The sequence below is a fragment of the Centrocercus urophasianus genome, unplaced genomic scaffold (genome assembly GCF_019232065.1).
Source record: "Centrocercus urophasianus isolate 14NV4802_14NV808 unplaced genomic scaffold, USGS_Curo_1.0 seq_10, whole genome shotgun sequence".
Lineage (NCBI taxonomy): Eukaryota > Metazoa > Chordata > Aves > Galliformes > Phasianidae > Centrocercus > Centrocercus urophasianus.
Genome location: NW_024884142.1, coordinates 19,681,563 through 19,705,123, shown reverse-complemented (window position 1 = coordinate 19,705,123; position 23,561 = coordinate 19,681,563). Strand labels below are relative to the sequence as shown.

Sequence of the window (23,561 nt, the reverse complement as noted above, 5' to 3'; positions counted from 1 at the left end):
CTTCAGACAATCAATAGCCTCCAGTTTACAAGGATTAAATTTGTTATTGAGCACTGCAGCTTTTCATGCTGCTAGCTGACGTGATTCAATGTGCTAGAGAATACAAACTAGCTGTAAAATGGACCATTACTGCATGTACTGTATAGCTAACAGGCTGACCTAAACTTCACTCAACATACTGCCCATTCTAATCAAGATCCTATCGAATAGAAAAGTAGGTGAATGATGGCCACAGTTTATCATGGGTTCGGTTCAGGATTCTAGTAGCTTTGACTGAGCCCCTAAAGAAAGAACAGTTCTACTATAGGTAGTTTTGTGTTGGTTTTTTTTTCTTCTTTTTTTTCCATCATCCATGTATCATCTTTTTTTTGCAGATGTTATCTGTGAAAGGGCAAGTACTTTGATATATTTATGTATGGAACTAGGGCTCAAAATGCCAATTTCTTATGTTTTTCTTATGTAAGATATTTGAAAGCAAGAACAGTTCCTTCTGGAACGTGTTTTGCTGAAGTGTAATCATCTGCATTACTGCTTTTGTTAAGATTTGATATTTTTCCAGACTTTTTGGCTGAACTGGGTAGGAATGAGCACACCAGTAGGCTTTTCTAATTGATAGAAAGACACTTTAGAATTCTGAGATTCAAAATAGGTTGCTGTAAAGATGTCTTTGCTTCAGAATGCCTCTTAGCAAAGTGTATAAATAACGAATGGATGGAAATGAAAGAGCTGGAGCCTGAGTTTTCTTAGTGCAATCCAGTGAGAGGACAAAAAGAAATGGGCATGAGGTGAATAAGATGAAATTCACTTAATCACAAAAAAAATGCTTTTTGACTGTGAGGGAGACCCAGGCACTGCAGCACGTTGCTCAGAGTGGTTATGAGCTTTCCAATTTTTAGAGATACTCAAAGCCCAACTGGGCACAAACCTGAACAACCTGCTCTTCTTGACCCTTATTCCCAGCAACCTAGAATCATAAAAGCATAGAATATCCTGAGTTGGAAGAGACCCAAAAGGATCATTAAGTCCAACTCCTGGCTCCACACAGGTCCACCTAAAAATCAAACCTTATGTCTGTGAGCGTTGTCCAAATGCTTCCTGAACTCCATCAGCTTGATGTTGTGTCTCTGGGGAGCCCATTCCAGTGTCTGATATGCCTCTCAGTGAAGAAATTTTTCCCAACCTGATCCTCCCACGATGGAGCTTCATGCCATTCCCACTGGTCCTGCCACTGTCACCAGAGAGTAGAGATCAACATTGCCCCTCCACTCCCCCCATAAGGCCTCTTTTCTTTCATGTTTCCTCTTTTCTGGGCTGAACAAACCAAGGGGCTGCAGCTGCTCCTCATACATCTTGCACTGAAGACTCTTCACCATTTTAGCCTTCCTTTGGGCATTCTCTAACAGTTTCATGTCCTTAGATTGCAGCACCCAAAACTGCACAGAGTGTTCTTTACTACTACACAAAGTAATAGTTTCACAGACGGTCAGCTAATGACATCTTCCAGCATTCTCTGTTCTGTGATTCCTAAAATTCTTACCTATGATTTGCCTAGAATGGAGTAGAATAGAGGAGTTACATTGGAAAGGACTTTCAAATGTTTTTGAGTCCAATTGCCTGACCTCTTCAGGGCTAGCCAAAAGTTAAAGCACATTAATGAGAGCGTAATCCAAATGCCTCTTGAACATCAACGAGCATGGGGCATCAAGCATCTTGCAAGGAAACTTTTCCAGTATTTGACTACCCTTACAGTAAATAAATTTTCCCATAGTTTAGTCTAAACCTTCCCTGAAGGTCTGTGGTGTTTCCACATGTTCTGTCATTGTCTCCCAGGAGAAGAGACCAACACTATGTGCTTCCCCTCCTCATGAAATTGCAGAGGGTAATGAAGTTGGATCTCAGCCTTCTTTTCTCCAGAATAGACAATTGTGGTTACCATTCATTACTACTCCTCACCATTTTTAACTTTGAGAAATCTATATGGAAAGTTAATGTATGATATTTATAGAAGCTAATCTCTATATTAAAGTCACATTTAAAACAATATATGGGTATATATTATAATATTATAACCTAAATAAATAGTTTAAAGAATATAATTGTGTGTTATTTGATTTTGGAATATCAATGTGTTTGAATTTGGTTATTCAAAAGGAAATATTTAATACAGATTCTGAAGGAAGAGTAATTAACTAAAATTAAGAATTTTAAATCAGTTTAATTCTTGTTTGTCATATTACATCTGCTGGCATATGCTTCCTCTTTATGAAAATGCTATAAATTATTCTGCTCAAAAGAATGTTCTGCTGTTTAAAACTAGAATACCATTTCAATAAGTTTCAGGTTCTTCTCACAACTGATAGAGTAGAGCAAAAAGAGTATAACACCATTCTTGATATTTCTGATGAATTATCTTCTTATTACTATTCTTTTAAACAGGTGTTTTAAAAGAGGGAAAGCATAAGATTCCATTTGCATAACTGTAAAATAAGTTTTATGTTTCCATAGTTGTTCTGGAGATGTATAATATGCTCTATTTAGCAATTTGTTGCTTTTTAATTTTAGATTTTGTCATCTTTTCACAAATACTGACATTCTTATAAGAAAAGCCCTGTGAAGATTTGCTTTTATAAAGCTTGTCGTTATTTAAATAGTATCAATGAAAAAAAGAAATTGAAAGTTTACATATTAAGGAATAAACACAAAGAATATCTCTCATATTTGCATTTTGCTCCTTAACAGCTATATGAAAACATTAATGATATTTTGCTAGCACTAATAGAACTTTTTATGTGAGTTTAGAAGTTGGTAAAATTGGCAGAAATTGAGCAGTGACTCTTATTTGTGTATATATATAAATATGTAAATATTTATCATAAATAACAAATTTTATTTATTTGTTTGCTTACTTGCTCAAGTAGCCTAAAAATCATCTTGGCTTTCTAATGTAATGAATGAAATGGTCTTTTTAGAAAAGACTATTTTTCTTCCCATTAATAAGACGCAGTAACCTAATTTCGTGTCTTCATTGCTGAAGGAGTCCAGACTTTGAAATGATAAAGTTCCTTAGTGATAACCATTTCATCTGATGTAGCATGGATATTGTACCCCACAAACCAATCACACAGACAATTAAACATTCCAAAGAAAACACTCTGTTTTAAAGGGGCCAAGTTCTCATTTTGTGTGGCAAATATACCTGCGCCCTCCATTGAATGTTCTTCTTATTGTTTAAGAAAACATTCTTTGATCAAAGTAGAACTATCAAGCTATATTTGAATGGCTTAATGTCTGGAAGCAACCTCAGACAAAACAAGTAAGAGCTGCTGTAGTTAACCTTTCACATTGTCTGTTGTAGAGCAAAGTATTTTCAAGTTAATGTGGAATTTACTGCTATCTTCAGTGAAAGTAAAAAGGATGTATACTTTTCAAAGTGCATACTCTTCATGTATAATGGCATTTAAAGGCTCAAAAATATATGAAAAAAAAAATATATTATCAATAAAACTTTGTAAAACAAGAAGGCCTTTAATAATGTCTTGCTGCTTTGATATAGAGAAGCATTACATTATTATTTTGTGCCTTGGACAAGTTTCATTTCAATGATTGAATATGCTCAAATCATATTTAAATAGGCAGGCAGTGAGTAGTTGAATTCATTAGTTAGATATGTAGAATGCAGAACAGAATCTTCATTTATTGCAGTTAATGAAGAAATTTTCTTTGTAAACTTTGAAATTATTAGCAAATTGTAATCTTTGAGTTTTTAGAACCTTATATTCTTGTTGCAAATAAAAACAGATACTTATCAAGTTCATGGAAGTAAATTCTTAATGACGAGATAAAATGTAGACTTTTCTTTTTTGTCATCAGCCCTTCACATGGACATTCAGAAAAAGGGAATGTCATGAAAAAAAGATTCTTCATTCTTATTGTGCTTTTGATCAACTGCCTTCTTTCTTAGAAGTGTACTGAATGTTGCCTGCCACATTTCATCCTAAACAGTGGAGTACCTATGTAGAGATTTCACACATATGAAAAGTTGTCTTTCCATTCCTGAAACTAGAAGAACATTGTATTCCATGTTTGACAATTTCTGTTATTGTGCAACAGCTTAGAAAAGATTCACAGGTGATTCTGTCAGCATAAATAAACTGGATATAATTCAAGTGGATAAATCTAGTGACTCACAATAACTCATTTTGTCTTCACATAAATGAACTGTGGAAGAAGAACCTCAACATAACTTTTTCTCGTAGTGCAAGCTGATAGTAAAAAAGCTATTCACAGTGGATTCTTGATTATTTTTTATATAAATATATGGAATCAATTGGGATAAATTGTGGGTTTTCCTTTGTCCAATGTGTTGCCTCTTTTTTTTTTTTTTTTTTTTTTTTTTTTTTCTTCAGATGCTTGTGTACAGCAGGATGGACAGGTCCAGACTGCAGTGAAGACATAAATGAATGTGATTCTGAACCATGCTTGAATGGAGCTACCTGTTTTGAATCTGTTAAGCAGGGACAGTTTGTATGCATCTGTCCTCCATTTTATACTGGTGACTTTTGCCATCAGCGCTTCAGTCCTTGTGAGCTGCCTTACAATCCATGCATAAACAACTCAACTTGCCTGGCACAAGCTGATGGAAATCCCATGTGCATTTGCAAAACAGGTAAGAGCTGGTGTAATTAACATTCTTTATTGTCTGCACTGCAGAATATTTGCAAATACATATTGAACTTATTATTTTCATTGAAAATGTATACCTTTCAAAGCACATAAAATCTTCATGAATTATAGGAAGTAAAATAGTGGTCAATTTGCCTAATATTAATTTATTGTATTACAATACTTATTAAATCTATGGTTGTTCATACTCCAGTATTCAGAATTACCATTTTTAAATCAATTGTTACTAAAAAGATAGAGATGAATTTGATCAGCAGAGCTGATAGACTAAATTGACAAAACAGGCAGGTTGAATCAGTACAAAATTTGGACCAAGTTGGAATTGGTTCTTCCTGCTGAGAAGTCTGGAAGACCTGCCCCAACATGGGAATAATCTTCCCTTGACTGAAAATGTAGATTGCTGTCTGTCTTCATACACAACAGCCAAAATCACAATGGATACTTAAAGCTTTCCTGGCCCATGGCTTAAAAACCACAACCTCTCCTGCAGTGTACAAAAAAATTCTAATGCAGAGCAGAGGAACAGTTTAACTGTGCACAACATCTCTAAAAGATGTGCAAAAATTGGACAAAGTTGGAATTGGTTCCTCTTCCTGCTGAGATGTCTGGAAGATCTGGCCCATCAGAGAAATAATCTTCCCTTAAGTGACTGAAAATGTAGATTGCTCTCTGTCTCCATACACAGCAAGTACTTAAAGCTTTCCTGGCCCATGGCTTAAAAGCCACAATCTCTCCTGCAGTGTACAACAAATTCTAAGGTGGAATAGTTTAGCTGTGCTAAACATCCCTATAAAATTCAGTATGGGAATTAAAGAATACTTTAATTAAAACTGCAGTAGAGAGAATATTAAGTACGGAATTAATGAATTTGGCATTTAAGTAGGATATTGAAGTCAATGTGTAAAAAATACATAAAAATAGTCAGGTTATAGGTGAGTCCTAGAAGCCAAAGATTGCAAATACAATATTTGATGTGTTACACTGCAGTATTATCACTCATCTTATTGCTTCCTGAATTGCAAAAACGCAGGGAAAATATATTTATAACATGTTTTTTTTTACTATTGAGATTACTGTAAGTTACAGAGTTGAAAAAAGTCACTGAGAAAGTGTGTGAGCTACTTATTGAATGAAAGTATAGCACTGAACACTATGAAAACAAGAAAAAAACGGCTTTCAATACAGTATATTGATCCTGAAGACTTTTTCAGGGAAGATCCGTAAGGAGTCATGTAGTTTGAATCTTTTCCTCCAAACATACTTGCAAACAGTTTCTTAAGAATACAAAAACCTTGCAGCCAATATTCTAATGGAACTTTAAAGGAATCTTCAAGGATGCTTGAAACTTTTAGCTGGGAATTTTCAGAAATCTTCAGGGAGCTAGCTGGAGAGATCTGAACCAGTTAAAATGCATAACTAACAAATCTTGGAAAACTAAAAATATCTCAGTATTGAAAAGGGCTAAAAGGCAAAATTTATGAAGAGTTAATAGTGCTCAAAGAAACGCCGTCGCTTATTAAGGAGTTTCAAAACAGGAGAGACAGTAAAATATAAAAATCTAATTGAAGGCACTTTATGGTAATACATTTTCTAAGGTGTCGTTTTCTCTTTTTATTTTTTTTTTACCATGTGTATCCCTTTCTCTCCTGATAAGCCTGCCAGAATTACAGATCTGATTACAAAGGGTAATCACAACTGACATTGTTGGAATATTCCAAGATACCTGACTTAGTACCAATGACATTCTGATTAAAAGACTTGCATGATATGTAGCTAATTATCCAGTCAATTAGATAGTTTGAATCTGTTTTATCAAGAGTTGCAAAATATAGCAGCATATGACATGATGTGAATGAGCAAGGAAGTTTGTGTTTTTGTTGGTTTTGTTTGTTTGTTTGTTTTTTTACCTAGAATGAAAAAGATATTTAATATTTGTGTCAACTGCCTGCACAATTTCGTAAATTTTCTAGATGTGCGCTGTATTAGGCATCTGTGGGAAGGTTTTGGTAGCAGAGTGTTGCAGGGGTGGCCTCTGAGAAGATCACAGCAGCAGCCACACATAAGGTGAGAGCCAGCTCCAGCTGTTCCAAAAGGGAAACACCATGGCCAGAGCAGAGCCCTGAGCAATGCTGAGGGTGCCTCTGAAAGAGCAGGTTTAGGACAGAGACACAGTGCTGCACAACTGCAGGTGGGAGACTGACAGAATATGAGTGGAAAAAATCCTGCAGCCACAAAGGTCAGTGCAGTGCAGGAGAAAGGCAGAAGGTGCTCCAGAAGCAGAGCAGAAGCATCCTGCAGCCCAGAAGAGGTCCATGGTGGAGCATACCGACCCCTGCAGCCCATGGACACCGTACAGAGCAGATCCCCATCATGTAGCCATGGAAGAGCCCACAGTGCAGCAGTGGATGTGGCGTGGAGAAAGCTGCAGCCCATGGAGAGTCCCGGAAGGAGCAGCCTTGGGCTATAACTGCAGCCCGTGGAGATGAGTCCATAGTGGAGCAGGTGGTCTGGGAGAACTGCTGCTCATAGGGATCAGTGCTGGAGCAGCTCCTGAAGGATGGGCCCTGTGGTACAGAGATATGTTGGAACAGTGCTTGAAGAGCTGCCGCCCGTGGAAAGCCTGCCTGGGATCAGCTGGAGAAAGACAGCAGCACATGAGAGGGACCCAACATGGGACAGGAGCAAAGAAGCAACCATGAAGGAGCAGCAGAAATGAAGTATTATGGTTGAAGATGATAGAGGGCCTGAAACATTGCCCTTGTAAGGGAAGGCTGAGTAACCTGCGTCTGTTCAGCTTGGGGAAAAGAAGAAAAAGAGAGGGGATTTGATTAATGTTTATAAATATCTAAAGGGAGGTGGGAGGCAAGTGGATGAGGCCAGGCTCTTCTCAGTGGTGCGTAGTGACAAGACAAGGAACAATGCCCTAAAACTTGGATACAGGATGTTCCGTAATAACATGCGGAAGAATTTCTTTACAATAAGAGTGATAGAGCAATGGAACAGGTTGTCAAGAGAGTTTGTGGAGTCTTCTTCTGTAGAGATATTCAAGACGTGTCCAGATGCCTACCTGTGAGATCTATTGTAATTATCTGCTTTAGCAGGGGCATTGAATTTGATGATCTCTTGAGGTTCCTTCCAACCCCTGCAATTCCGTAATTTTGTGACTGACTGCAGCCTCCATTTCCTTGCACTGCTGGAGGGAGGAGGTAGAAGACGGTGAGGGAAAGAGGGGAGGTAACATAATTTTGCTTTTGCTTCTCACTTTTCTAGTCTGATAATAGCAATAGGCAAAAAATTACATGAACCTCCCTTATACCAAATTTGTTTATCCTGTAATAGTAACTGGTGTGTGATCTTCCAGTCCTTATCTCAACCTGTGAAGTTTTTTTCATAGTATTTTATCCTGTTATGATAAGGAGAAGGAATGAGAGTAATGTGATGGAGCTTAGTTACATATTGATGTTAAACCACAACAAGCACAGCCAATAGACAGTGATTCAGCTAATAGTGAAGCAGGCTACTTCAGAGAATTACCTGATGTAACACTCAAGAGTTCAACAATTTGTATTTTGATATAGCATGAAGCACTGTGCCTAAAAATGCGAAGACTTCATAGGTATGAATTAGTTTATTGTGATATCTCTGCTGCTTGCAAACCTTGTTTAATAGATACTTACAAATAAAGTCCACAATGCTCTGCAGATACATAAAGCTCATAAAGAATCCCGTAAGTCCTCTTTGTTGCCTGGAAAGGTAAATTTTGTGGTATTTCTCTGAAATGAGAAACTCTGCATAAGCAAGGGTGACCTACTGTTTTACAGCTGTTATGCTGGTGTCATTGCTGAAATGCATCACCCACCACCTCACTGTGCTCATATTCTCTTTTTGGTCTCGATAAACATTCAGCAAAACACAAATGTGAATGGTGCATTTTTTTCTGCATGAAGGAATTCACTGACAGACCTTTGCTTCATAGGCACTTCTGCGTCAGATTCCATTTTGTCAAACTGCCTCACTGCCGCCATCTGTCAGGCAGCAACAAAATGTAACTGAATGAAGGGAGGTTCACCCTCTACTGCCATATCACTACCATCTACTTCTGACATTGTGACCAGTAGGAGAGGTATTATTTTTGGAGTAGCCATCATATTTCAATTCCTCAAAAATAATTAAAGGTTTTTCCTTTTGGTGATAAATAAGTGAATCTAAAATTAAGTATTGTATCCCTATATCTTATTTTCTTTTCCGTAACGTGAATAACTGCTCCATAAGGAAGATTCTACTTGAAACTTCGTAATATCAATGAGATTCTGTCTGCCTCTTACTCGTTTCTAAATTTTCAGATTTACAGTAACATGACTATTCTTTATGAAAAAAAAAAAAAAAAAAAAGACTTGATTATCCATCCTTATTAGGGTAATTTATTAAACTCAATATTGGAAATTTTAAACAGCTGCCCATGAATTGGCTAATGGATAAATGGAATTCTTTTTTCAAAAGTGCCAGAGTGTGCCATTTGCTCTTCTCTATTGATTAGATATTCCTTCTCATTTAGAAGTTCAGAGTAATTTGAACTGAGTTCAGAAAGCTTTTAGTTTTTGCACATTAAAAAAAAACCGTTAAGGTCAAAAATCGCATTTTTAATATGTCACTCAGGTTTGAAATCTGCAATAGCTACCTTTTAAAGTATATGGCTGGAGAGCTGCAACAAATCATTTGCATGTGGTATTGATTTACAGTCCAGATCTTAGTTTGACTGATTTGCACTAGCAAAGGCAGAAAGTAGCTGCATTTAAATGTGCATATTACTTTCTTAAATACAGTACTAAATATTGTTACTGTAACAATACATTACAGAAACATGCATATTTTCAGGCTTTTAAGTAATGTACTGTTTTACAAAATAGTTTGCTTAAAATAAGAATGACTTTTTTTGTGATTCAAATGAATAAAGTATATTTGCCATATAAACTACCAATTAAGTTTTATTTTGTTGGCTACATAAAGTGAATGCTTACTTAGATATTCAAATTGCTTTACAAATAAAAATATTAGGTTCAGAATTATATTTGGCCCTTTAAGTATTTAAAGTCATTTTAAATCTCAAACATCTGTTTTTCCCCCAAGAGAAATAAACTGAAAACCTCTGCATTACAGAAAAATTGCATCTGTAAATTAATTTTAGTTTAAATACCCCAGAAGATCATGGGTATATGTATACACTATTTGTAACTTACAGAAAATATATTAATATGTTGCAGTGACCTTTAAATGAAATTTGACTATCTTGTAAAATACAAGAACTGCATGTCCATGGAGGTTAGACCCAGGAGTCTCCCATAGTCTTAAAGTAAATAAACTATCACAGTAATTTTTTTCTTAAGCTTAGTGATCATTTTGAATATTCTTTTGGATTTGAAAGTGTTATGATTGTGTTATGTTTGTGTACATGTATATTGTGTTATGTCTAAATACAGTCATAAAATAAACACTACATATATTTTGATCTTAATATAATGGTAGATATTTTGTGATTTGATCCATCTTGTTTCTACAAGCAATGTACTATGTGCTGTTCATTTCTGTAAGTTTCTCTGTGAAACTGGCTAATTAACCTGTGCTTTGATTGACACATCCTTTTAGCAGACTTAATAAATTATAATAGACATGCAAAAATCGTGTAAAATGGAATTAAATAGCACTGATAATATTTGTATGTCCTTTTAAGTAGGTTTAAATGTTCTGCTAAATACTTTAAGTTGAAGGCAAAAGGTTTTTGCTGAAACGTTCTGTAAAATTTGCCATCAAGGTTAACTTTTGAGTTTCTGCATAAGTTCAAAGGCTGCTTTTTTTAAGTTGTAGATTAAATTTTTATCCAAATAATTCAATGTCTTTTTAGCTTCAGCATACATGATTAAGAAAAATGAGATTGATTTTTTTTTTAAAGATATAAGTGAATTAGAGTTAAAAAGGCAAGATTCAATATTAGCTTAAACACACAGCTATTATATCATAATGTAGTAAATTGATGGTTAAACTCTGTAATGAAGCTAATATTTTTCTCCAGTACAAATACAATAAAAAGCCACGCCTTCTCTGTGTTTATTTCACTTATGTCTTTCAAGGTAGTTATATTTTGCTATGGACTGGAATAGCATATGCTACCGCACTCAAGTATCTGTCTAAATGTTGTTTTATATTTTCATTTCAGTGTTATTTACCCCAAAAGCCTATAAAATATCCATAATGAAGTGGATATGTCATGAGGAAGCAGATTGATGAATGTCTCCAATTTCCTTTTTCTGTATTTCGGTGACAACTGTGGTATTTTAAACAGGAGAAGCATGCTCCTCCATTACATAGCATCTTGAAAGTTTAAGAGGTTATTCCATATAAAATCTTAACGAGTCACATATTTTCTTCATCTAAATCCTAAAATCAGTTAATTTTTTTCTTTTTCTGACTGCCTTAGATAAATTTGGTCTCTCTAAACTTTCATTATGCTCTGGATTTTTATTAGGTTTTCATTTCTGATAGTGTTCTGCACACCCCAAGAAAGCCTTTTCAATTACATTTCACAGTATCCAGATGCTCCATACAAATCTGAACTTTCTGGCTCATAGAAGTATGATAAAGCTTCTTTAGTCTCTGGAAATGAACTTGTTGTAGGTTCCGAATGAAAATATTTGGAAAAAAATTTGTTTTGGATGGAGTCCACTTACTGCAGCTGATTTTAGAATAAGAGAGCAGTGAGGGTGGGCTGCTCTGAAAGCAAAGGTGAACTGAGATTCTTATCAAGCATGCCAGAGCAGGAACCTCACCATCAAGGATCCCATCTTGATGACCTGAATGAAGTGAGAAGAGCAGGACTGATAACCATCTGTATGATTAGCCTGGCATGCCAGATCACCAGTGAAACCTACAGCAGTGGAGCAGGTCTGAGGTGAAGCCAAGGAGCTAGTCTAAGGGTCTGAAAGCTAAAGTCAGCATACAGAACAACAGATACATAGCTGCAACCGTAAGAAGGGGACTTGATGTTTTTCTCAGCAATTTTTCTAATAGCTTCTGTGCTGTCCGAGGTTTCTTAAGCACTTGCATTTTCAAAATTGGTCCTGATCTCAGAGAACCCAACTTACAAGAGGATCTGTGACCCTTATTTTCAAATCATGTGGTGGAACTCAGTAATTCGTAGTTCATATAATCTGTGTTTCAGGATATGAAGGTACTTACTGTGAAGTTAACAGCGATGAGTGCATCTCCCATCCATGCCAGAATGAAGGCATCTGTGTGGATGGCATTAACAGTTACAGGTGAGGAAAATTACTCGAGCAACAGATACCTAGTATGATACATGAATATTTATCAGTTAGCTATTATTTCAGTCCTTTGCTTGTATTATGTTTGCTGGCCTTCAATTATGTAATGCATTTTTTCTTCATGATGAGTTTGACACATTACATGTTGTGTTACACTTAAAATATTCTTGTGGTCAAAAAGAATTTATTGTTAGGTTGATGAAAACCTTAACAATCTAATCACATATAAATACAGCTATTACTAATTGGGTTACAATAAAACTAATATTCCTAGTCCAAATTAATATAAAACAGCTTATAACAACATAGTTATATAGCCCTTGTGCTTGTTATGGTCTTTCTCACAAAGTCTGTCTGGATACTGGGACCAGGGGTATCAGACTTACTCAAGAACTGGCAGCATTTTTGTAAATCACTGGTATTTGAAAGTCTTTGCCAGAGGGTAGTTTTGTGGTCTTCAGTCTTATACCTGATTGAAGCTATTTTTGTATGTTTCCTTATCATGATTTATTTCTTCAGTGCTGTTTATCAGCTCCCCCAGCACACAGGGGTAACATCATGAGTGTAACACCATGATGTTTGTAACACCATGAGTGTCCCAGTGGATTATACTCTCACCGTAGGTGCTAATTCCAGAGCTGAAGCTAAAGTAGGAGAGGCAGCAGTCAGCTGGTCCCAGGGTAGTTCTCAAAATAAGTAAAAACCACCTCAAGTCAAGGCCAGCCCCGAGTCCCTTCGCAGCTGGATCAGCACAGAATCTGTAGTCCTCAACTGATAATGATAAAAATACTATTTCCTATGCTGAAGTTTACTGTACTTACAAAGTTTGATCAGATAAAGTACTTTCTAATGTTCAGAAAAAAATACATAATTTTGGAGCTGATTCATAGCTCTCAAAAATATGCCACATGGTTTTTGGGAATCTTTTTATGGTAAAATCAAAAGTAAAACAGTGACATCCTTTTTGCCAGGTGCTCCTGTCAGCATGGCTTCACTGGGACACTGTGTGAAGTGGAGATTAATGAATGCTTATCAAGACCGTGCAAAAACAGTGGGACTTGTCTGGACCTCATAAACAGGTTAGTTACTATCAATAAATGACCCCCCCCACAAAAAAAAAACAAAAAAAAAAAAAACAGATATTTCTTTATCTATGAAGTCTACTTCCCTGCGTTAAGGCTAAGATGAGACCTTTGGCAAGGATTCTCTATTTAAAAAAAAAGGCAAATTCTGCTGATTCAACTTTTTGTTTCTGAGGTGATCTGATTTTTTTTTTTTTTTTTTTCTTTTAAATTTGAAATAAATGAAATAGCATAATTGATCTTCAGTTAGATAGCTGTATTTCTCAGAAAAGAGAGTGTCCAGGAATGACATTTTCTAAGGTAACTGCTTACTACTAAAGTGCAATTGGGAGACAAATACTGTGTCTTGTGTGTGTATTCACAGTGCTACAGTTTCTCAGAGACTTGTGTCAAGATATCAGCCTTCGTATGGTTTTGGTAGGTCCAGCTAAAATTATTGTTCAGTATTTTCCTACTAACCTGAAAAAGGCACTGAATATCTGTTCTTGCTTTAGAAACATGCATATGGGAAGAGCCTGTTAATTATTTTAATATGAATTGTGATTAGGGATGAGAGCTTGACATCAAGAACATACAGCTTCAGAATATTAGGATAAATTATGTTATTTGCTTCTGTTGAGTGACCAGATTTTCTCTTTTCTAAAGATTCCTCTGTAATTGTACACCTGGATACTATGGGTCTCTATGTGAGATAGACGTAAATGAGTGTGAAACTCTGCCTTGCTTGAATGGAGGAAGCTGCATCAACAGGCTTGGAGGCTATCAGTGTTTCTGTTCTCCTGGATTCACAGGTATAGTTCGTTCCCTACCACAGTGGAGAGGTCTTTTTCTCGGGTTTTAATTTTATAGTGATGGCCTCAACTAAATGAAGGAAAAGGACACAGCATCATTTGCTTTTTGGAAGATAAATCAATATTAATTCAGATAGAACCTTGATCTTGCTAAGGAGCTCAAGGTGTTACGTACCTTTAGGGTTGATTTATGTCGTCTTTAATCACCTGCACATTAAGCTGAAATACACTGAAAGAGAGACTGAATAGTGCAAAGAAAATTGCTGTATTTGAAGTTAGCCAAGAAATAGAGAATTGTTGCACATACAAAGTAATTTTTACAAACACGATAAATTCTACCTCATCATCTGTGTTTGCACGTAACCATAGGAGTACTTTGACGTTGCCAACATGTTGGACTTGACAGTGTTGCTGTTAACCATTACATTTTTACAGAACTAATGCCAAAAATTTTGATATGTACAAATATACTAAATTAGTATAATATTAGATATTCAAAATTGATGCTGACATTTACTTTAATGCTTTGCATGTAATTCATATTTCTGCGTGTAGCAGAACAGTTCATACTTAGTGTTTTGATATATCCAGCTTAAGCTATCTGAATATACTTGGGGTCATATAATTGCTCTTGCAGAAGTATTGATAGTTGCCTGCCTCAAATTGCAAGATTTCTGCATATGTTCTGCATAAAATGAATTTTGTACTCATTTCAGCCTGTGATGAATATAACATAAGTTCCTAAGATTAAAAATGATTCTCTAGGCATCTCAAAGGCTAAGAGGAATGTGTCTTCTCTGTAGAACAGATAGAATAGTTCAGGGAAAATACATATGGTTGTATAAACTTCCCTTTGTCATAAACTTTAATTTATATCTCACACATGCTGTATTCTTCAGTTTTTTCTTGACATGTCAGCAAAATTTAGGAAAATCCGTGTAACTCCCTTGTCTAAAAGTTTAAAAGCATTTTTTTTCTCAGAACATTATTTTCAGAAATGACTGTGTTCTAAATAGTACTTCTTGAGTATCATAGAAATTTGGTTCATTAGTGGTTGCAGTAATGTAGTGATGCTGCACATTAAAAATTGTAACTACTAGACTTTAAAGGAACTGTCTTCACCTTTAGTTATTCAAAAAAGGCAAAATATCTGTATTGCAGACTTCTGATTTGAAAAAGATCAAGGCATCTGCAAGTATGTTACAACGTTTATTTAACTTACAAGTTTGATTTGAGTTCATTTTCGTTGCTCAACCTACAAGGATAAAGTGTTTTTTTCCTTTATTTTTACTATTTTGTGGGTTTTTTTAATAAGCTGTAGTATTTTTCTCATACAAGAGGTTATCTATTGCTAAAAATTCTTTACTCTTCCTTATATTTATAAGGGCAACTGTTACTGTTATTTAGTGTTATTTATTTCTTAATAATGGTGCTGTGATAATCTGGATGACTATAAATAAACACTGAATCATTACTTAAAAATTAATGATAGACTTTTCATCACTTAATTACAGTGAGTGATTTTTTTCACCCTTAAAATGTACTACGGAACGTACGCTTTACTTGTCTCTAGGAATAATTCACCCAATACAAAGAGTCTGGAGAATCAGTTGCTTTCAGAAATCTGACAGGTAATAAGGGATTAAAATGAAGATGCAAAGCTGTATGTGCAGCATCTTCAATTTCTGTTTGAAAGCAAACATAATCTACAAGAAAGTTTAAAGGCCCAGCATCAAGTGAAAGTTAGTTTGATTTCAAAGCAAGGTCTTTTCAGACAAAGGCACTGCTCCCCAGAATTGCGAAGCAGACTTCAGTAAAATTAGATTATATGAGTCAATGTGTCGGGAATATTCCACTTGAATGTGCTGTGCTTTAGAATGAGTACCAGTGAGTAGTCTAAGGGTCTAAAAATATACTAATGTTGGAGTTTTTTTGCTTCTAATATTGCCATCTTCATTGTTTACTAATTATAAAAATAATTAATTCCTGGAGAGTAGTATTGAAAATTGGATTTCTGCCTAACCCTGATACTTAGTCAAATATGTTAACCTGACCCTTTTCCATTTTTCCCATATAGCAATATAACCATATCACTCTCAATTGGAGATAATATTGTCTTAATGGATTTGTTGTTGTTGTTGTTATGAAGTTGTGCCATTTTATTAGCCAGACCATCTAATTCCTTATGATTCAAGACACATGACATTTACAAAAAAATAAATAAATAGGATAAATAGGAATTGCTAGTACAGGGAAGGGTGGCAATAGAGGATATCATTTAAGACCCAGAAGGAACAGATTCAATCTCAAAAATGATCACAAATCATATTTAATCCTACTCAGAAATATATCTTGATGATCATTCTGATTCTGTTCCAATTTAGGATTTTCTATGATTGAATGATTCTCTGACTCTGTGATTCTAGTTTACTACACCTAAGTATGAAATCAGATTGCAAATACTGAAAAGCAATGTTATACATTATTTTTTTTTCTGTTCTACAGGAAGTACATACCTTTTAAAATATGTTCAGTACAGTTTCTGAAATGTGATATGATTGTGAAATATTCCTGTTAATTACACTGAAACAGATACTGCAAAAAAATACATTTAGTGCCACTATGAACAAAGACTATGTGTCAATTTAAAGAAAGGCGTCCTTCTACTCTTCAGCAATTTTGTAAATTTGAAATAAGAATTGGGCAATCAAAGGATTTTAGCAATCTGTTCAGCTGTCAGATCATGGCATCAAGATATCTTGCCTAAACAAGGATCTCATCTGCTGTTTTACATTTCTCCCAAGTGCATTCCATTTTGTCTCTAGCTTCAGAAAGTCATTCCTTTCCCGTGGAACCTAAATAACTACAAGATTTACACTGTAGCATTGGAACCCATACAGCATTGTAAGCCAACTTTAGGTAACTTAACCGTTCCCTGAGTGCTTTTAGTGTCAACTGAGTCAGTCTTCAAGTTCTTGTGATTATTTTTATTTAACCTCTGCAGATTATACTGCTTAGGCTTAGAATGGCTCGTAAATAGGTATTAGGTGTCTTCATCTAAAACTGAAGAAAGAATGACAAGTGCTTCATTCGTACCTGTTGAATTCTACTCTCTTCCAGATGCTAATTGAATACTTTTTCCTTTGTGTGCTTCCACAATTTAAGACTGAGTGGATGGTCTTTAAGGACTCAACTGGAGTTTACACTCATGATTTATGCAGCCAGGAATGGGAAGAGGCAAATATAATTGAGCTACCAACAGATTTAAGACAACTGAAAGTGTTTGAAAATTGATAAGGACAATTGGCCTGATTCTTGCCAAAATAGAAGCAGCAACACAAGCAAAAATATTGTAATCTTTGAAAAATTGTATTTGTAAATAAAACATGAACAATTGAATTTCACACTTGAAAATCGTGCTTGCTTAGAAAATAGCCCTCCAAATTTATTTTTGAGTTAAAGCAATGCTTTACTACAAGTTAAAAAAAAAAAAAAAAACCTAATAAATTTTCTATTAATTTTTCAACTAAAAATACACCTCTTCAATCATATTGATGGCACTGAATATGTAAGGACTAAAGTGAAAAAATATTTCTTTTTTTAATGTACTTGTCAAATCCCTTGTTGTTGCTATAAAATTTCCCTGCCAGATTCAACTACTGGTCAACTCTGGCTTTCCTAATCCTATCCCAGCAAGATTGGATGGCAATTCCATATTTTTTGCAGGCCACCTGATCTATCTGATCTACCTTTTGCCTCTTGCACTCTGCTTTTTTGTCTGACTTGTTCAACCACACAGGTCAGGTGCCCAGCTCTCTCCTCCTTCTTTTAAGCAGGGCCGGGACAAAGTATGATGAAAAAAAACTTCTATGGAAGCAAAGAAAATAAATCTCTACTTCCCATCAGCAGGTGATATCCAGCTACTTTTAAGCCTTCCTAAATGAATGCACTCTCTTCCTCATTTATCTTCATTTTTACTGCTGAGCTTGGTATTCTGTATGGTATAGAGAATCTCTTTTGGTCTGTTTGGGTGAGCAGACATATTTTTCTTTTCCCAGCCTCTTGCCCATCACCAGCTTCTCTGGTGGACACAAACTTTGAGGAATGTGTTTAAAATTTTGATAGCTAAAAGGGAAATCAAAATCAAAAGATACTTCATATATGTAATTTTGGCTTGACAGACTAAGCATTTGTTATGGAAACTAAAGGTACAATGAAACAAGTAGAACTCAAGTGACTCATTGTGGAATTAAAATTAAAATTGAAATAATGAACTGTAATCAACTAAGCGTGACTATATCCTCATTAATCCAAATTAATGTAATGTTCCATTCTGAATGTGCATTGATATACAATTATGTAAATGTCAAGAAAAAAATGCATACGTTTTCCACAGAGTATATTTAAAAAAACAACTAATTAAAACATTAATATAGCTCATGCCTCAGCTGTGCAATATAACAAAGTAATAACTAACTAAGCATAATGTATGATGATCACTTACACTTAAATACTTTTTCATGATTAAGGTGTTAATCCTTTTTTTCTTTAAATTTTATCTTCTGAACAACGTTATGTCTAAGTACAATCCAGAAAACACAGACATGCCTCAAATTAAATATTCTTTCATGTTTGCAAAAAAATGATTTTATATTGAAGTATAAACTATAAGTGATTGGGCCACCAAATCTGCTGCAGAATGAATTTAATTAGAATACAAGTTTTTTAACTAGAGAATTGTTTTGGACAATGTTTTCTTGCTTCACTTGGAAGGATTCTTGGTTTAACAAATATTCTCACTGCACTCGTTGACAGATTTACTAATTTGTAAGTCTGTTCTTCCTGTTGATTTTTTTTTTTTTTCTTCTTGAGGTTAACTACATAATTCTGAGATACATTGCAAATACTATGGTGGCTTTTTGTTGTTGTTGCCAATGTTTGCTTGTAAGCTGAAAAAGCTCATGGTCAAAAAAAAAGACAGGGAGGTCATTTACCTCTTATAATCACAGGTGACACAGACTCGATTTAGGCAAAACTGATATTATTGCCAATTAAGATTTTTGGATGGTCAGAAGTAAAGAAATTAAGCTATCATGTTTCCCTCACCCCAGTTCTTCATTGGGTCAACATCATTCCCCAATTACTCTTATTTTCCCCTCTCCAAGCAACGCAGAGTAATTGTAGGTGCAGTAATTTCTTAACAGCTCCTCTCTACTGTTCCCTACTCCTCACAGTTTTCTTTGGTTCCTGGATGTCTGGGACTCCTCCATGGGCTGCAGTCTGAATTTCTGGTTTGCCACGGTTCTCTCTGAAGGTTGCAGGCGAACCTCACTATTGTACTGTGGACTCCTACATGGGCTACTGAGAAATCTCTGCTCTGCTGCCTGGACTACTCTTTTCCCTCCTTTTTCTCTGAACTTGCTCTTCATAGAACTGTTTCCTACACTACTTTTTCCCTCATTCCTCACTCTGCCTGTGCAGTCTTTTTCCCTTTCTTAAATGCACTTTTGCAGAGGCATCGCTAGCAACTGTGTCCATTAGTAGGTCCATTGCTGAGTAGGCTACAACCAGCTGCATCCAGCACAAAGCAGTCTCAGCCTCTTCCCCACTCCACCTGCAGCTCCCCCATACAGCACCTTGATACACAAATCCAAAACAAAAAACCAAGGATTTAAAGGTTAAAACATGATGTGTATAAAACAAGTATACAAATTCAAAATTTTGATTCAAACAGCCAATTATTAGACATGTGATTAAAAAAATGCCAAAAATGATGTAAGTACCGTGAAAGCACTTATTGCTGTGAAAGTTTAGTCATCCTTTCTTCAGAGCACAGTAGTTATTTCTTAAATTCAAATAGCTAGCTTTTTAATGTCAGACAGTACCACCCATAGACTTTTTTTCACTATAATAGTACAAATTGACATTTGGAACTAAGAAGACATTAAATTTCATGTTAAATTAGGTCAAAACCTTGGCTTAAATTTTACTTCATCTTCTTCTATCTATAATTTTGGGTTTGAACCCAGTTGTTTGTTTTTTGTTTTTTTTATCCTGAGCCTTAAAACCTGCCGTTTATTTTGTCTGCCTGGCACAGAAAACTCTGTTCTGTTTTTTATGCAGACTTAACAAAAAAAGAAAAGTTTGGTTTATCTTTCTGACCTTCACAGTTGTTTCTACACCTTTCTGCTGCCAACTAACAGACAGCAATTACATCTGAGTCTTCAGAGCTCTGTCTTTGCTACTTGCTATTGATATACAGAGGAAGAAGAGCAACTACACGGCTAAAAGAATGACTCATCTACTTAAGAGTCAGAGGGGAGGAATCTCATGGAGTGCTCCCTGAGACATCAAAGGGAGATACAGCTTGAGTATCTAAAGAATCCAAAAGTGATTGATGTGCTGAGAACAAATCTAACATGTATGCTGACAGAAGTGGCTAGAGGTAGTGGTATATGTCTTTTAGTTTAATAATTAGAGCATTCACATCGATGTTGGTCCAGTGAAAACTCCCATCTTGAAGAGGAAAACTCACCTTATCAATTTTCCTGAGAAGTGCTGTAATGTCCATGCTGTAAGTTTCTTTGATTTCTAAGGAAAAGAGGATGCACATTCTGCTGTACTTGCTGAGTTTCAACACCATTCAGAAGATTTTCTGGCATAAAAGAAACATACAAGAGTACTGCATATCAAGAAAGCCAAGATCTGGAATTAAACTTTGCTTTTAACTTTCAAAGTGCTTAAACTCTACTAACTAAAGCCTTAAGCCATTCCTTGACCATTTAAACTTTAGTCTGGTAGCAGTTTTGTTCCAGTTACCATTCATCCCTGATCAAGGAGAAGAGCTGCAAGAAAACATGGCAAGGCAATATCCGACTGAGCCATGATGCAGAAAAGAAGCACATACAACAGAAGGAGCAAGGTGGGCTCCCTGAGGTGACTAGAGAATCATTGTCTGAATGCTCAGAGTTGATCTCAGGTAGAGCTGAGTGTAGAGAAGACTGGGGAAGGAATCCTTCTGGATGTACACCGTCAGCAAAAGTAAGGCAAAGGAAAAAGAATATATTATTCAGAGTGGTGAGTGGAACTGGAGACAAAAGACATGGAAAACTGAGTTACTCACTGTCTTTTTTTTTTTTTTTTTTTACTATTTAATTAGTTCATTCTCAGGCCTCCCTCAGGTTTCTGAGACTAGTGGTGCCAAGTCTAAGGTAATGCATTTGATAATCAGCCTCCAGGTAGAAAATAATCTCTCCTAGTCCAATCATCCAGACTGTTATAGCCACCCAATTGTCCACCCTTCGAGACTGCAACAACTTAACTTGGGTACAGGAACACTGATTCAGTGTTAAAGCTGTGCAAAAATTAAGATTTGTACCTTCACTTCTCTCCCTTCTTCCAAAAACCTAGTCATTTCATCATAGAAGGCAAATAAGATGATCAGGCATGGTTTTCCCTATGCTAACTGTTCCAGTCACTATTTTCAGGTCTCCAGAAATATCTTCACTTTATCATCTTTCCAGGGACTGATGTGAGGCTGATAGGACTGTAGTTCCCCAGATAATCTTTCTGATTTATGGGTGGGAGGTGAATACAATGTTTGTCTTCTGCAAGTGACTGGAGACCACCCTTTCAGAATGAGAACTTTCAAGTTTGCATACACTTTCAGCCTTGATTAAAAGCAGCTTTCCAAGGATAAAGCCCGTTTTCTCAGCATCCCAAGATGCAATGCATTGGGTACTGAACTACAGGAATGAAATAGAAGAATTTGTAGATGTGGCCCAGTGGTCTTAATGCCAGAACAGAAACTAGGCAGCCATGGTTACATTACCATGCCTAATTTTTAGCCACCTAAAGCCACTTTTTGGAGGTAACCCTTTGACAGTTCTACTTCAGATCTTACAACTACAACATCAGCAATAGGGGAAGATAGACCAGTGCATAGAATAAATTCTTAGAACAAAGATTTTTGTGGTCTGTCAAGACTAGTATGCCATACAGCAGGGACTTGCAACTAGACAGCTAGATAAATGTGTTTGCAGCTTCAAAGCAGTGATGTTATTGAACAGCTAAGAATCCTATTCGTAAGAAAGAAATAGATAGTTATTGAATTTACCTACTTAATGATCGGAGAATTTGCATGTACTACAGAGACCTTTCTTACGAATAGGATTCTTAGCTGTTCAATAACATCACTGCTTTGAAGCTGCAAACACACAGATTAAGCTCAAAATATGTGATTCTACAACCTATTTGTAGTGACTGTTCAGCAACAGTGACTCTCACTGTGTTTACAAATTGAAACTGGTGATTAGGAACCTGGATGACAGTACACTCTCCTTATTTAGTGAAATATAATTGTTTTTGACTTACAGATCTATACCTTTAGGGAAAAAAATCCTTGTCTATTGGCAAGGAACATCTAAAAGTGAAGTGTTTGTTCTTTATGTTCATTACTGTGAAATTTGACTGTGTATTATAGTATTTCTAAGGTGATTTCACCTATGTGCTGTGTAGTTAGTTACTATTCATCTTCAAACAGATACAGCTTCTCTTACTGAATTAATACAAGTCAGTAAAAGAGGAACAGAACAAACTATGCCTCTTATTGTTGAGTGCTGAAGAGAAGTAATGCTGAATTTTGAATAGCATCTTTGTAGAAGGCACTATGTTATAATCATAAAGATATCACTGTATTCATTCAGTCACGAGTATGTGACAACCTACACCTATTTTTCGCTGTACTCACCACACAAAGCAATGAATGACTAGGAGAAAATCTCAGTTTTGGTTCACTCAGACTTTTATCCAAGCTTTCTGCACCTTCACAGAGGTCACTAACTCCATATATCGCTCTATATTGACCAGAACAAAGTCTCAGCTCTGATTCTTGCGCATGACGTAGGATTATGCTGATTCATTGTCTCCTACACTTCTCTGTGTCTCTAGCTTGTCTATTAAATATTATTACTTCTACTGACAGACTGAGGGATCTGGGCTTGTTCAGCCTGGAGAAGTGATGACTGTGAGGTGACCTCATTGCAGCCTTCCAGTACCGAAAAGGAGCCTACAAATAGGAGGGGAGTCAACTCTTTGCAAGGGTAGATAATAGTAAGACAAGGGGAAATGTTTTTAAGTTGAGGGAGAGAAGATTGAGGGTGGATATCAGGAGGAAGTTCTTTTCCAAGAGAGAAGTGAGGTGCTGGAATAGGCTGCCCAGAGAGATTGTGGATGCCCCGTCCCTGGAGGTGTTCAAGGCCAGATTGGATGGGGCCTTGGGCATCCTGGACTAGTATTAGATATGGAGGTTGATGGCTCTGCCTGTGGCAGTGGGTTTGGAACTTGATGATCCATGGAGTCCCTTCCAATCCAAGCTATTCTATGGTTCTATGATTCTATACTGAGAAAAAAAAAAAAAAAAAAAAAAAAAAAATTCAAAACAAATTACCAGTATATATCTAATCCAGTACATGCCATATATGCAGGCTATCTGAAACATTCTTGCTCCAAAGCTAGCAATTTTGGAAAGATTTGGAAAAAGTTATTATTTAGTGAAAATGAAGGAAGGTGATTGCTTAAACTCATGTAATGAGCACCAGTGAACATACTGCACATCACAAACCAAGATTTTGCAGCTATATTGAACGTAAAAAGATTTTAACTGAATCAGCATGGTGTGTCAGCCCCAG

At 35.9% G+C, this 23,561-nt stretch overlaps 1 protein-coding gene across 1 annotated transcript in view; it reads left to right on the top strand.

The window, feature by feature from the left end:
- Nucleotides 1-23,561, top strand: part of EYS (eyes shut homolog) — a 660,788-nt gene that overhangs the window by 215,410 nt on the left and 421,817 nt on the right. Inside the window, exons 15-18 of the mRNA XM_042829470.1 lie at nucleotides 4,407-4,666; nucleotides 11,897-11,993; nucleotides 12,971-13,078; nucleotides 13,727-13,872. Coding sequence (XP_042685404.1) covers nucleotides 4,407-4,666; nucleotides 11,897-11,993; nucleotides 12,971-13,078; nucleotides 13,727-13,872 — 611 coding nt within the window. The remainder of the gene's footprint in view (nucleotides 1-4,406; nucleotides 4,667-11,896; nucleotides 11,994-12,970; nucleotides 13,079-13,726; nucleotides 13,873-23,561) is intronic.